Source organism: Rhinopithecus bieti, unplaced genomic scaffold (assembly GCF_001698545.2).
Source record: "Rhinopithecus bieti isolate Rb0 unplaced genomic scaffold, ASM169854v2 scaffold_17826, whole genome shotgun sequence".
Classification (NCBI taxonomy): Eukaryota; Metazoa; Chordata; class Mammalia; order Primates; family Cercopithecidae; genus Rhinopithecus; species Rhinopithecus bieti.
Genome location: NW_016809016.1, coordinates 361,745 through 375,134, shown reverse-complemented (window position 1 = coordinate 375,134; position 13,390 = coordinate 361,745). Strand labels below are relative to the sequence as shown.

General features: G+C 51.6%; 1 protein-coding gene across 4 annotated transcripts in view; it reads left to right on the top strand.

Annotated features, from left to right (window-relative positions):
* Positions 1–13,390, top strand: part of CMIP (c-Maf inducing protein) — a 274,459-nt gene that overhangs the window by 226,141 nt on the left and 34,928 nt on the right. For all 4 annotated transcript variants that reach the window (XM_017888195.1, XM_017888196.1, XM_017888199.1 and 1 more), the window contains 3 exons: positions 1,741–1,821; positions 8,310–8,413; positions 10,136–10,240. In XM_017888195.1, coding sequence (XP_017743684.1) covers positions 1,741–1,821; positions 8,310–8,413; positions 10,136–10,240 — 290 coding nt within the window. The remainder of the gene's footprint in view (positions 1–1,740; positions 1,822–8,309; positions 8,414–10,135; positions 10,241–13,390) is intronic.

The window sequence follows — 13,390 nt, the reverse complement described above, 5'->3', positions numbered from 1 at the left end:
CAGAGAGGAGAGCTTGAGGGGACCAAAGCCTCCCGCGCTGCGTCTGCTCTGCCAACCTCCTGCCAAATTCCAAGATCTGAGGAAAGTTTATTCATCTTGCTTTCTCAGGGGAGCCCTGATTTCTCTTATCCCAGGTCCAGCATCCTCATCCAGGGGCCGGGCGGGTGATAAATGTGTGCAGGACACGAGGGAGGGGCTGGGCCTTGTCTGCATAGCCTGTGAAGGGCTTCCTTTCCAATCTGAAAGACAAAACGCCACACTGGTGGTGAATTGGGCCTGCAGACTGCCACCCGAGTGCTAAAGCCACCAATTGAAGAGTCACAGAATTTTCAGCACCCTGGTGTTCAAATGCCAAAGCCCTCATATTATCATACCCAATTTCCAAGGTCTTTCAGACCACACGTGCAGAGTCTTAGCTTTACAAAAGTCTCATTATATATTAAATAAGGACCATGTCAGGACGCCTATGTGTACCATCTGAAACTATCTCAAGCTTTAAGGTCAAAAGCAAACAAAAAGCAAACAAAAGCTCTCATCTCATCTACTTTTTTAACTCCAAAAAAAGAAAAAAAGAAAAAACTTTTTAAGACGATGGCACTCCTAGGTATTTCCTCAAATCACTTCCACACACCTGTCCACACAAACATCTGCATGTAGATGCTACAGCAGCTGTATTCATGACTGCGAGAACCTGGAAGCACCCAAAATGCCTTCCAGTGGGTGAATGGATAAATAACCCGTGGAACGCCCAGACAGTGGAGTGTTATTCAGCACTAAAAAGAAACGAGCTAGTAGACCACGAAGAGAAAGAGGGAACTTGAAATGCATGTGAGTGAGTGAGAGGAGCCCATCTGAAGAGGCTGCACACTGCGTGATTCCAACTACAGGACGTTCTGGGAAAAGCAAAATCATACAGACAATAAAAAGATCGGTGGTTGCCAGGGATTGGGGAGAGGGAAGGATGCATTGGCAGAGCTCAGAGGATTTTTAGGGAGTGAAACGACTTCCTCTGATATTACAATGGTGGCTCCAGGACATCAGACATTTATTTAAACACCCAGAACGCACAGCACCAAGAGTGAAACCTAAAGTCACCTGTGGACTCTGGGTAACAATGATGTGTCAGTGTGGGGTTATCCATTGTAACAAATACCCCACAGGGTGTACGTGCTACATTTGTTACACTGCACGGTCCTTTGGGGAGGCGTGTGCTGTGTCCACCAATGAGACCAGCTTGTGAGGTGAAAACGCAGGCACCTGGGAGGAAAGGGGACCGTGGTGCACTTTACCCCCTGCCCAGGGAGTCCTCTGTGTGTGCATCAGGGGACAGGAAAGGGAAACAGCATTGTGTTGTTCTCTTGGGCCCTGTCTCTCCACCAGGATTCTTTTTCCAGTGCCCCACATGCCCGCTGGCCTGAGTGCCCAGGGTACGTTTCTGGGCCTGGAACGCCCCCACCTCATCCTTAATAGGAACATGTGCAGTGATAGTTGGGGAGGCCGTGCGTGCCGGAGGAGGGGGTATCTGGGAAAGTTCTCTACCTTCCTCTCCATTCCGCTCTGAACCTTAGAACTGGCCCCCCCTCCAAAATAAACTCATTTTTAGAAAACGATGCAACAGTGTTCATCAAGGGAACCCAGGCACCCACAGCTGGGCTGAGTGTCTCCAGCCCTGCTAGCAGCCCCGGGCTGTGGTCAGAACATTCTTAGGCCCACGATAACTGTACCCCACTCTCTCCCCAGCACTGCAGAGAACGGCCCCGGTCCATGGTGGTCATCGAGGTGTTCACCCCCGTGGTGCAGCGAATCCTCAAGCATAACATGGTGAGTTCCCCCTGCCCCAACACCCAGACCCCAGCGCCCAGTGCATGAGGCCCCGTGCACCTACCTGGCCTTTTGTGTTGGCACAGATTTGGGGGATAGTATTGGCCCAGCCTGACAGCCAGGAAATGGGGTTGATTTCTGGTTAAGGAGTTTTGGGGGTTTTGTACAGCTTGTCCTCCATTATGACAACAGGAAGAATCTTTTTGCAGTACATAAGAATTGACAAAAGCGGGCGCTGGTGGCTCAAGTCTTGTAATCCCAGCACTTTGGAAGGCCGAGACGGGCGGATCAAGAGGTCAGGAGATCGAGACCCATCCTGGCCTTAACATGGTGAAACCGCCGTCTCTACTAAACAATACAAAAATCTAGCCGGGCGAGGTGGCGGGCGGCCTGTAGTCCCAGCTACTCCGGAGGCTGAGGCGGAGAATGGCGGCGAACCCTGGAGCGGAGCTTGCAGTGAGCTGAGATTCCGCCACGTGCACTCCAGCCTGGGCGAACAGAGGCGAAGACTCCGTCTAAAAAAAAAAAAAAAAAAGATACAAAAATACCATGGCTGGAGGAGAAAGAGGAAAGGACCTCCAGGGAGAATAGGCCCATATAATGCTTGAGATGCCCGCCCTCCAAGGACCCAGAGCATAACTCTCGCTCCTTTAGTTGTGGGCTGTGCCAGCGTGGGTCCTTCCAGAGAGCACTATGTGGAAGGGGGCAGAGTCGCGCCTTGCATGAGAAAACAGACACACCCAGACCAGTCAGATGATCAAAAGGGGTCAACTCACAACATAAGCCAGTTTGACAGAATTTCCCCTTGATATGATGTAAAAAACTACATTTGACTTCTATGATTTCCTGCGAGTAACCCCATACCCCCTTGCAATCATGAGAAAAACATTCAGACAAATCCAGAAGGGGACAATCTACAACGTATGGCAGATCCTTCCCCACGGTCAAGGTCATCAAAAACGAGATCTAAGAAAACTGTCACAGCTCAGAGGAGTCAAGGGGGCATGAACGACTAAATCATTTGGGGCCTCCATGGAACCAGATGGAAAAGGGACATGAAGGCAAAACTGAGGAAATCTGAACAGCATGGCTTTAATTTTTTTTTTTTTTTTTTTTATACAAAGGCAGGTTTACATTGCACACTACAGTGGGTGGGGTGCTTGTAATACTGTGGTGCCCCTTGGTGTTCCCTCATCATTCCAGGACAGCAGCAAATGCATATTGCCTCGTACGACACGAGGATACTGAGGCTTAGCTAGGTCCACTAAGTGGCACAGGGGGCCACAGGTAAGAGAAAAGAAAACAACTTTTTGCAGATGTTTATTTGAACACTTTCTTGGGTCAGACCTAAGTGGCCACAGGGGCCACAGGTAGGAATAAGAATAACATCTTTTTGCAGATGTTTATTGAACACTTTCTTGGAGTCAAGAGTGTGACGCTCTTTGAGTATATTGTGTCATTAACCCTCGTGCCCTTCCCATGACATCTGTGCATAGGAGGAATCTGGGACCCAGAAAGGCAGGACAGGATAGGCAGGGTCTGATGAGCAGCTGTGGGTGCTCCTGGGGGGAGCTAAGGAGCAGACAGCCTGAGGCCAGGGTTCCTAGTCACATGTTGTACTGAGCCAGCCACCACCTTAGACTTTAGAGCCTCCTGGAGCGTGTGAAAACAACTGAGAAAGGGTAACCACAAATCATTTCACTTGTGATGTAGCTTGCCTGTCTCCACATCATGGCCCTGAAGAATACTGTATCACCTACAGCCCCTTCCCCAGTCAGGAATGGAAGTGCATGATACGTGTGCTCCTCTACCCCTTCCATACTCATGGCAGACATCGTTAATCAATTACAGCACTCTTCCTGTAGAGCCAGGTATAGCATCAGACTGTTTCCCCTCCTGCTTTCCAGGCCACCACTACCAACTGAATCATGTTAGTACCATAATGAACGCTACGTACCATTCTCTACCCTAAGCGATTGCAAACCATAATTGAATTGTTGCTGATTTCTGAGCCCCTCCTAGATTTGGGGTAAATTCATTTCTTGTTTTCAGAACACAGGGGAGAGGGACACCCTGTGCAGTTCTTTCTCCAGGACAAGGAGACTTCCCACTGGGGGATGGGGAGCGGTTTCTGCCTTAGTTTGGGCGCTCATAGTTTCAAGGAGGAGATCCTTCTGGCTTTGGCTACCTGGGAGGAAAGGGGCCCTACTCGTTAACTTTAAAATCACTGCGGGTGTAGTGTATGGGGAGGGCCGTGCCATGTTGGAGTTCAGAGCAAAGGTTCTTCAGGTTTTCTTGCAAAGGACCTTAACTTGTCAGTGACAGAGCCATACCCCCAAGACATACTTGACAGGGGAATGCCTCTTCCGGCACATAAACATTTTTGCATATTCCATGTTAGTCAATAAACCGTTTCATAAAGGTTCTTTGGGGACATCTGACTTCAAAGGGAAAAAATTCAGAATTCAGACAGCCTCTCAGGGCTTCACCATACAACGCCTCTCTTGTATTTGGTTAGTTTTATGGGCCTGGAGTGTTGACCATGTAATAATTTTCTCTATAAAAATCAGAACAACTCTCAGCAGACCCAGAATTTATAGTATCTGTGGCGGTCTGGCAGAGAGTAGGGACCCTCAGTCATGAGTCCTCGCCTCATTTGTAACGAGTACCCCCTAAGTGATCCCAGGTGTCTGGGGATGCTTTAACTCACCCAGATCCCACCTTGTTCTTGGCGCCTACTAATTACACACCATGAGGGGTGGCGTCAGAGGAGAACTGCAGGGAGGACCGAGGAGGATCTGCCCCTCGTGTAGAAGAACAGACTGTATTAAACAGGATTATGGTCATGCCAGGCACGGGAAGACCTGACCTCATGGAATCCTAACAACACAGGCGGTGGGCGAGAGAGAGCTTTGACATTCACTCATTGAATGCTCCCTGATGCTTAATGAGTGGCCGTGGGTCAGCAGCACCGTTTCGGAGCTGGTGCTCTCAGCTGGTGTGGGGGTCAAGTCTCTGGCTAAGGAGCATAAGCCATGAGCCTGTTGGGGTAGCATGAACAGTGACTTCTCTTCACCCCAAATACAGTGTTTTTCCTTAAGGAGGCTCTCAGACATTTAGGAAATGGGGGGAACATAGCCACAGTGCTGTTGTGGGATTTGGGGGGCTCCCCCATTCCGAGTGTATCTCTTGCAAATATGTTATGTGCCCCATTTCGTGGATGAGCAAACTGGAGCTTTGAGAGTCTCAAAGAACGTTCCTTGCTAGACCGAGATAAAAAGTGGAAACAAAAGGAAGTGGGTCTTTAGTATGTTCCTCTGGAGATTCAATCCAAATAACGCGCCAAACTGCGTTGTGAAGAATGGCCATGTATCTCTGTGCCCCCATGCCACTCGGAGTGTTCTTGTGGCAAAGGAGGCAAGATGACATGGCTGTGGTCCCCAGCGGACCACCAGGTAATCTGACCTCCAGTTTTCCAAGGGGATTATATTTTTCAGAGGCTGCTGGATCCCTCTGTAAATGTTTATTTCCATGGAAATGACCTTGATTATTCAAAAATCCAGTAGCTAAGATGACAGTTACCTAAGTCTCTGTTGAAGCAGTTCATAGAATCATAAAACCCTAATGGTGGAAGGGGGCTAGAGAGCGCTTCTGTGGACCCTCATTCCATTGTGGAGACAGTGAGGCCCAGAGACAGACGTGGCAGCCCAAAGCCAGATTAAATACTTGTGAGGCAGGTGAACTTGCTCCGGGGACTCTGCTTCCCTCTTTATGTAGCGGGACAGTCCTAGCAGGCAGATGAGTGAAAGCTCGCTCTCCACTGTCTCTTAAGGACCCAGTTCAGCCCCTTTGACTCCACGTGAAGAAGCCCCCAGTGGCTCTAGAAACTCTCCTGGGAGCTCGCGGGAGGGCATGGTGGGAACGGGTTCCACTCAGAGCTTTCATGCCAGCTTCGGGGTCAGTTAGACCTGAAGGGGTCTCTATTTCTTTTCTACAGCTTAGAGTCCTGATTCAGGCTGCTCTCTTTAAAAAACAGCTTCCACTGAGATGGGTACAGAGGGACAGGTCTGGAGACTCCAGGCTCCCCTCCGTGTCTTGCTGGTCAGCCACATCACTTTTATGGAGGGTCTGGAGAGGGCCGTGCTGCTCCTGACTGGCCAGGCACAGCCCGAGGGGCTGGCAGTCCCAGCACCTCCCCAGCCCTAGCCACGACTCTGGGAATGAATGTGGCAGCCAGATTCACAGGCCCCTGTCCAGCCCATGCCTCTCTCCTCTGCTCCTGGCAAGCCCCAAGCCCGCCACTGGGCTGGGTGCCGCCTTCCTGCCTCCTGGCAGAGCTCTCTGTGGCATGGCCCCTGTCTTCCTGACACCTGGAAGAGGCCGAGCACAGCAGCCACCAGTTATGGCCCTCGGCCGGCACAGGCAGGGTCCCTGTGTCCTTGACCTGGCCCCTCGACAGAGCCCCACAGTGGACCCTTTAGTTCCGGGAGGCTGGTGGATGGAGACGTGCAGGCACTGCTTTCCCTAGTGTGGCACAGGTGGGGCCTCCCATCAGGGCCGTCGCCCTGTCCCCTCATGATAATGACACATGCCAGTGCCTCTCCTGCCACTAATGCCTGGTGCATGCACACGTGCCCAGGCTCCTCATTGCACATGCATGCCTCTGTCCACACCAGCCTCTCACAAACATACATCCATTCACACCCACCTCTCACACACTCACTGCCTTCCACACCCACCTCACACTCTCCTCCTTCCACACCCACCTCTTACCTTCCGCACCCACTTCACATTCACACCTTCCACACCCACCTCACACTTTCACACCTACCTCTCACACTCACTTCCTTCCACATCCACCTCACACTCACCTCCACACCCACTTCTCACACTCTCCTTCTACACCCACCTCTCTCACCTCCTTCCACACCCACCTCTCACCTTCCACACCCACCTCACACTCTCCTCCTTCCACATCTACCTCACACTCACCTCCACAACCTCTCACACTCACCTCCTTCCACATCCACCTCACACCACACAAACCTCTACCTCCTTCCACATCCACCTCACACTCACCTCCACACCCACCTATCACACCTCCACACCCACCTCTCACACTCACCCCCTTCTACACCCACCTCTCTCACCTCCTTCCACACCCACCTCTCACTTTCCACACCCACCTCTCACACTCACCTCCTTCCACATCCACCTCACACGTCCACACACACCTCTCTCACCTCCTTCCACATCCACCTCACACTCACCTATCACACTCACCTCCTTCCACATCCACCTCACACCTCCACACCCCCATCACTCACCTCCTTCCACACCCACTTTTCACCTCCTTCCACACCCACCTCACACTCTCCTCCTTCCACACCCACCTCACACTCACTTCCACATCTACCTCACACTCACTTCCTTCCACATCCACCTCACACCTCCACACCCACCTCTCACACTCTCCTCCTTCTACACCCACCTCTTTTACCTCCTTCCACACCCACCTCTCACCTTCCACACCCACCTCTTACCTTCCACATCCACCTCACACTCACCTCCACACCCACCTATCACACCTCCACACCCATCACACTCACCTCCTTCCACATCCACCTCACACCTCCACACCCCCCACCTTTCATCTCCTTCCACACCCACCTCACACTCACCTTCCACACCCACCTCACACTCACCTTCCACACCCACCTCTCTCCTTCCACACCCACCTCACACTCTCCTCCTTCCACACCCACCTCACACCTTCCACACCCACCTCTCTCCTCCTTCCACACCCACCTCACACTCACCTTCCACACCCACCTCTCTCCTCCTTCCACACCCACCTCACACTCAGCTTCCACACCCACCTCACACTCTCCTCCTTCCACACCCACCTCTCTCCTCCTTCCACACCCACCTCACACTCTCCTCCTTCCACACCCACCTCACATTCACCTTCCACACCCACCTCACACTCATTTCCTTCCACACCCACCTCACACTCATTCATTTCCTTCCACACCCACCTCTCTCCTGCTTCCACACTCACCTCACGCTCTCCTCCTTCCACACCCACCTCACACACCTCCTTCCACACCCACGTCTCACACACCACCTTCCACACTCCACATTCCCGTCAGAAGCACCCTCTCTTGTCCCCCCAGCCTTTCTGGCTCTCTTTTCTCTTGTCTCATCTCATTTGTCCCGTACGTGCGTTTTGAGAGTGGCTTTCTCTACAGCCGAAAGCGCCTGCTCATCAGATGGTCCTTCAGAGCGGACGTGCAGGTGTCACGGCGCCGTTATTTGAAGTAGACGCCACCTGGCCTTTCGAGAGAGTTGGCGTTTCCCCATTGCCTTCCCCATCGACAGCTCCAGGCAGAGCTGGGTCCTGCCCTTCCTTCCGGTGTCGTGGCTGCCCTGGGCTCCTGCCCTGCCTGGCACCATCCCCTGACTCCTTTCCTCTGCTCTCTCTGCAGGACTTTGGGAAGTGCCCGCGACTGAGGCTGTTTACTCAGGAGTACATCCTTGCCTTGAACGAGCTCAACGCGGGGATGGAAGTGGTGAAGAAGTTCATTCAGAGGTGGGTCTCCAGCGTGACGCCCCTCTTTAGCCTCGGAGCCACTTTCTTCTCTGATCCTATTTCCTCAGATATCCCTGGGGGCTGTTGTGTAATTAAATGAAGTCTCCCTCTATGAGGAAGCCCCTAGCCCGCTGCATGGTGCCCGATAGGAACTCGGAAAATGGCAGTGGACCTCAGCAACACTGCTGTTTCCTCAGGTCCCACGACCCCTCGGGCTGTGGGCGCCACGTGTTCAGGACTCACTCCCACCCCTGGTGGTCCCAGAGCATCGACGGCTGCTTGAACAATCACCCCTTAAACATAACCCACAGGAAGCCAAATATTCTTGCTCCTCACTCACTTTTGGTGCTTGGGGTTGGTGTTTTGGTTTTGGTTTTGGTTTTTTCTTTTTGGAGGGGTCTTGCTTTTGCTTTTTTTAATTTTAAATTTTCTCTCTGTGCTCCAGTTTCTTCATCTGTAACACAAGAGCCATAGCACCCATCGCCCAGTTAGTGTGATGCTCCAGTGATTAGTAGACACAACACATAGAGAACACGGCAGAAGTCTCGTGTCAGGCCAAGCTGTCATCATTCTTGTTCTTCTCATCTTTTTTGTTTGTTTGTTTGTTTGTTTTGAGATGGAGTCTCGCTCTGTCACCCAGGCTGGAGTGCAGTGGCTCGATCTTGGCTCACTGCAACCTTCGGCTCCCGGGTTCAAGCAATTCTCCTGCCTCAGCCTCCCAAGTAGCTGGGATTGCAGGCACATGTTAGCATGCCTGGCTAATTTTTGTATTTTTAGTAGAGACAGGGTTTCACCGTGTTGGCCAGGCTGGTCTCGAACTCCTGACCTCGTGATCCGCCAGTCTCGGCCTCCCAAAGTGCTGGGATTACAGGCGTGAACCCCTGCCCCCAGACTCTTCTCATCTTTTAAGAAAATCACAATAACCCATTTAAACAAGTTCTGAAACTACATATTTCCTAAATATGCTCACCTGGAACTCACGAAGCCGTTTGAGGGTGGCTTTGTGACATGCCCTCAGGCCAGAGCCCTGGTGACACCACCCAGCTGTGGTTTGCAAAATCTTGTCAGGTTAGGCCATTCTTAGTGACAGCAGCCTTGATGACAACTTCCCAGAGATGGTATAGCTATTATCCTTAGGACCACAAAAATAGCCATGACGAGTAATAATTAGTGGCACTTATTGAGGACTTATTGACTATGCTGCTGACTCTATGCTAAGCCAAAATGACCCTCATCATTTTTCTTCCAAATCAGGACATGTTTGAAAGTAGAATGAGGTGTTAGGAATAATTATTCCTGAACCACCAGGTGTAAGCATGACTGTCGCAGGACATATGGCCACCATTTGCTAGGTCTGTCTGTGAATTAGAAAAGTTGGTCCTAACTGTACCCCCGAGGAAGGGGCTGCTGTCCTCATTTTATAGCTGCAGAAACAGGGTGGAGGGTTTAGGAGGTTTCCAAGGCCACTCGGGTTTGAACCCAGGAACCCTGAATCTGGAGTGCACAGCCGGGAGCTTTGCCTTCTGCTGCCTGCACATGGCACAGACAGGACCCAAATCCTGGTGCCACCAATTGCACAGCAAAGGCTCTCAGAGCCCCCCAAGCGGTGCTGGCAGAGCGGGCAGTCCTGTACCTGAGCAGTGGCCCTCCCTTGTCCCCTTTCCCCTGTCTGTGGGCCTCACTCCTGCAGGCTTCTCACCCCGGCCCTCTGCTTTTTTCCAGCATGCACGGCCCCACAGGGCATTGCCCCCACCCCCGGGTCCTGCCCAACCTGGTGGCCGTGTGCCTGGCTGCCATCTACTCCTGCTATGAAGAGTTCATCAACAGGTCAGTTGCTGAACCACTGCCACCCAGAGGGCTTGGGAGGGGCAGACTGTCACCCCCATCATGGGCAAAGTCACCAAGAACTGACCAGGCCAGAGAGGTGGAGTAGCTGTTTACTGGGCAGACCTCGTGGTGTATTTGGCAGTTCCCCTGGGCCCACTGATTCCTGGGCCCAGAACCCAGGGATGCTGCTGAAGAAGCAAGCACTGAATCAGCACCGCAACTGCGAGGCTGTTAGAGCTGCTTGGCTTTAGGGACAGATGTTTTATGCTGAAGATCTCTCACCACTGGAGAGGTATGACACACTGGTGTGTGTGTGAATGTGTGCACATGGGTATACAAATGCATGTGTGAACTGTACACATACATGTGACTGTGTGTGCGTGTGTGCACATGGAGGTGTGAATATGTGCCCATTGTTGGGGACAAGGGTTGACCGTAAGGTTTAGCCTGCCTGGTCTTGCCTTTGAGAACACAGGCTTTTGCCCATGATTTGCATGGTTTTATTTTTTGATACAGGGTCTCACTCTGTCACTTAGGCTGTGTTGGAATACAGTAGTGCAGTCATAGCTCACTGTAGCCTCGAACTCCTGGACTCAAGCAGTCCTCCCACCTCAGCCTCCCAAGTAGCTGGGACCACAGGCACATGCCACCACTCATGGCTAATATTTAAAAATTTTTTTGTAAAGACAGGATCTTGCTATGTTACCCAGGCTGGCCCCAAACTCCTGGGCTTAAGCAGTCTTCCCACTTTGACCTCCCAGAATGCTGAGGTTACAGGCGTGAGCCACTGCACCTGTTTTTCTTGAGCGCCTGCCGTGTGCTTGACACAATTGCAGTGCTAGAGAGCGAGCAAGATCACAAATTCCCTGCTCTTTTGGGGCTTCCATTCTACCAGGAAGAGATCATGTACAAGTAAATGTGCAAGATCATGTCAGAGGGTAAGAAAAACCGTGCGAGCAATAAAACCAAGTGGTGGGGTAGCAAGTGACCGGAAGAGGTGAGGCAGGGTCTCCGCCTGGCTTTGGAGCCTCCAAAAGGAAACTCCAAGACCAGCATTTGGGTGGAAGTGGCTTCCTAGGAACATGGTCCCAGGAAACACTGCGGGACAGGGAAGGAAGGAAGGACAGCAGTAAAGTATGAATTAATAAGCAGATGAGGCTGGGTGGCTCACACCTGTAATCCCAGCACTTTGGGAGGCCGAGGCAGGCAGATCACTTGAGGTCAGGAGTTCGAGTCCAGCCTGGCCAACATGGTGAAACCTCATCACTACTAAAAAAATACAAAAATTAGCCGAGCGTGGTGGCACATGACTGTACTCAGCTACTCAGGAAGCTGAGGCAGGAGAATAGCTTGAACCTGGGAGGCAGAGGTTGCAGTGAGCCGAGATCATACCACTGCACTCCAGCCTGGGCAACAGAGTAAGACTCCTTCTCAAAAATAAATAAATAAGCAAGCAAGCAAGCAAGCAATCAGGTGACCACTTCGGGTAGCTGGCATGCACTCCCACTGTGCCCCAGGAGGCCATGCGGAACACACTGAGAATTACTCTGCTGAGAGTTGCTCAGCCAAGGCTGGCTGTGCTGGGGTAGTCACTCACCAGTTCCCATCCCTCGCTGGCTGAGAACTGCTCCCGGGATGCAGACTGATGCAGATGCCATTACTTTATGGGAAACTTTCTGCAGTGACCTCTGGTGTCATTGGAGGGGATGTGACATGCAGAACGCAGTGGTCTCTGCTGCAGCCACCCAGTTGTTCAGGTGGTACACTGCACAACTCTAAGGAGACCAACATGAATCCAGACCCTGCCAGAGCTAGGGATATGGCAGGAGGGTATTTCAGTCTTTTCTCAAAATGAAGGTGGTAGAGCATTCGGAGTTGCTGAAAACCTGTGCAGAGGGGACTTCTCAAACAAATGCTATACTGCTGAGATCTTGGGAAGGGGCAGGAAAAGGCTTTTGATAAATCAGGGGCTGCTTCCTTGCAGCAGGCCATGAGAGAGGGTCACTGTTTTAATGCCTTCAGCCTCAGGTCCCAATGTTCAAAGGGGACCATGGCCCACCTTGAATCACTTCCCTGATGAGAAAGAAGTGCAGGGACTCCAGGGGCCAGAATGTGGAGATGGGAGGCTGCTCATTCCCAAGGGCCTGTTCTGGAGCTGACAACACGATGAGGCAAAAAGAGGAGAAAACGGAAGCCAGATGGTAGTGCCAGGCCTGCACTTTTTATATTTTTAGTAGAGACGGGGTTTTACCATGTTAGCCAGAATGGTCTCGATCTACTGACCTCATGATCTGCCCACCTTGGCCTCCCAAAGTGCTGGGATTACAGGCGTGAGCCACCGCGCCTGGCCTACAGTATTTAAGTTATACCCAGAGTGTGCAGGAGCCAGCTCACCCATTTCTTTTGGGAACACGTCCCTTCCAAGTTCTGTAATGATATCATATTGGTAGCTTGAAGTAGCTGTGCTGGGAGTATTTACACAAAAGTAATTGGTAAGCACTGCAGATCAGGGCTTCTTCCTTTTTTTGCGACAGAACTTTGCTCTTGTCGCCCAGGCTGGAGTGCAGTGGCACAATCTTGGCTCACTGCAGCCTCCACCTCCTGGGTTCAAGCGATTCTCCTGCCTCAGCTTCCTAAGTAGCTGGGATTATAGGTGTGGGCCACCACACCTGGCTAATCTTTGTGTTTTTGGTAGAGATGGGGTTTTACTTTGTTGGCCAGGCTGGTCTCAAACTCCTGACCTCAAGTGATCTGCCTGCCTCAGCTTTCCAAAGTGCTGGAATTACAGGCGTGAGCCGCTGCGCCCGGCCAGATCAGGGCTTCTTTCTTTGGAGAGTTGGTGGTTAGACATTTACCAGTGTTCCTTGGGTTACATATCTCGGGTTTTTTTAAAAAAAAAAAAAAAAAGAAAACAAAAGAGTGCCCAGGACCCTCCCAGTGCCATTCTGATTTAATTAGGATGGCCCTGGCATCTGTTTTTGGAAGGAGCCTTGGGGAGGTGACATTTACGTTGATACCTCCTGGCTGTTCTCCAGGTAAGAAGCAGGAAGAGGGTGACCCAGGGAGAGAACCACACGGGCAAAGGCCTGGCAGTGATGGGTGAAGGTGCCATTGGTCACAATGATTTTGTTTTTGTTTTTTGGATTTTTT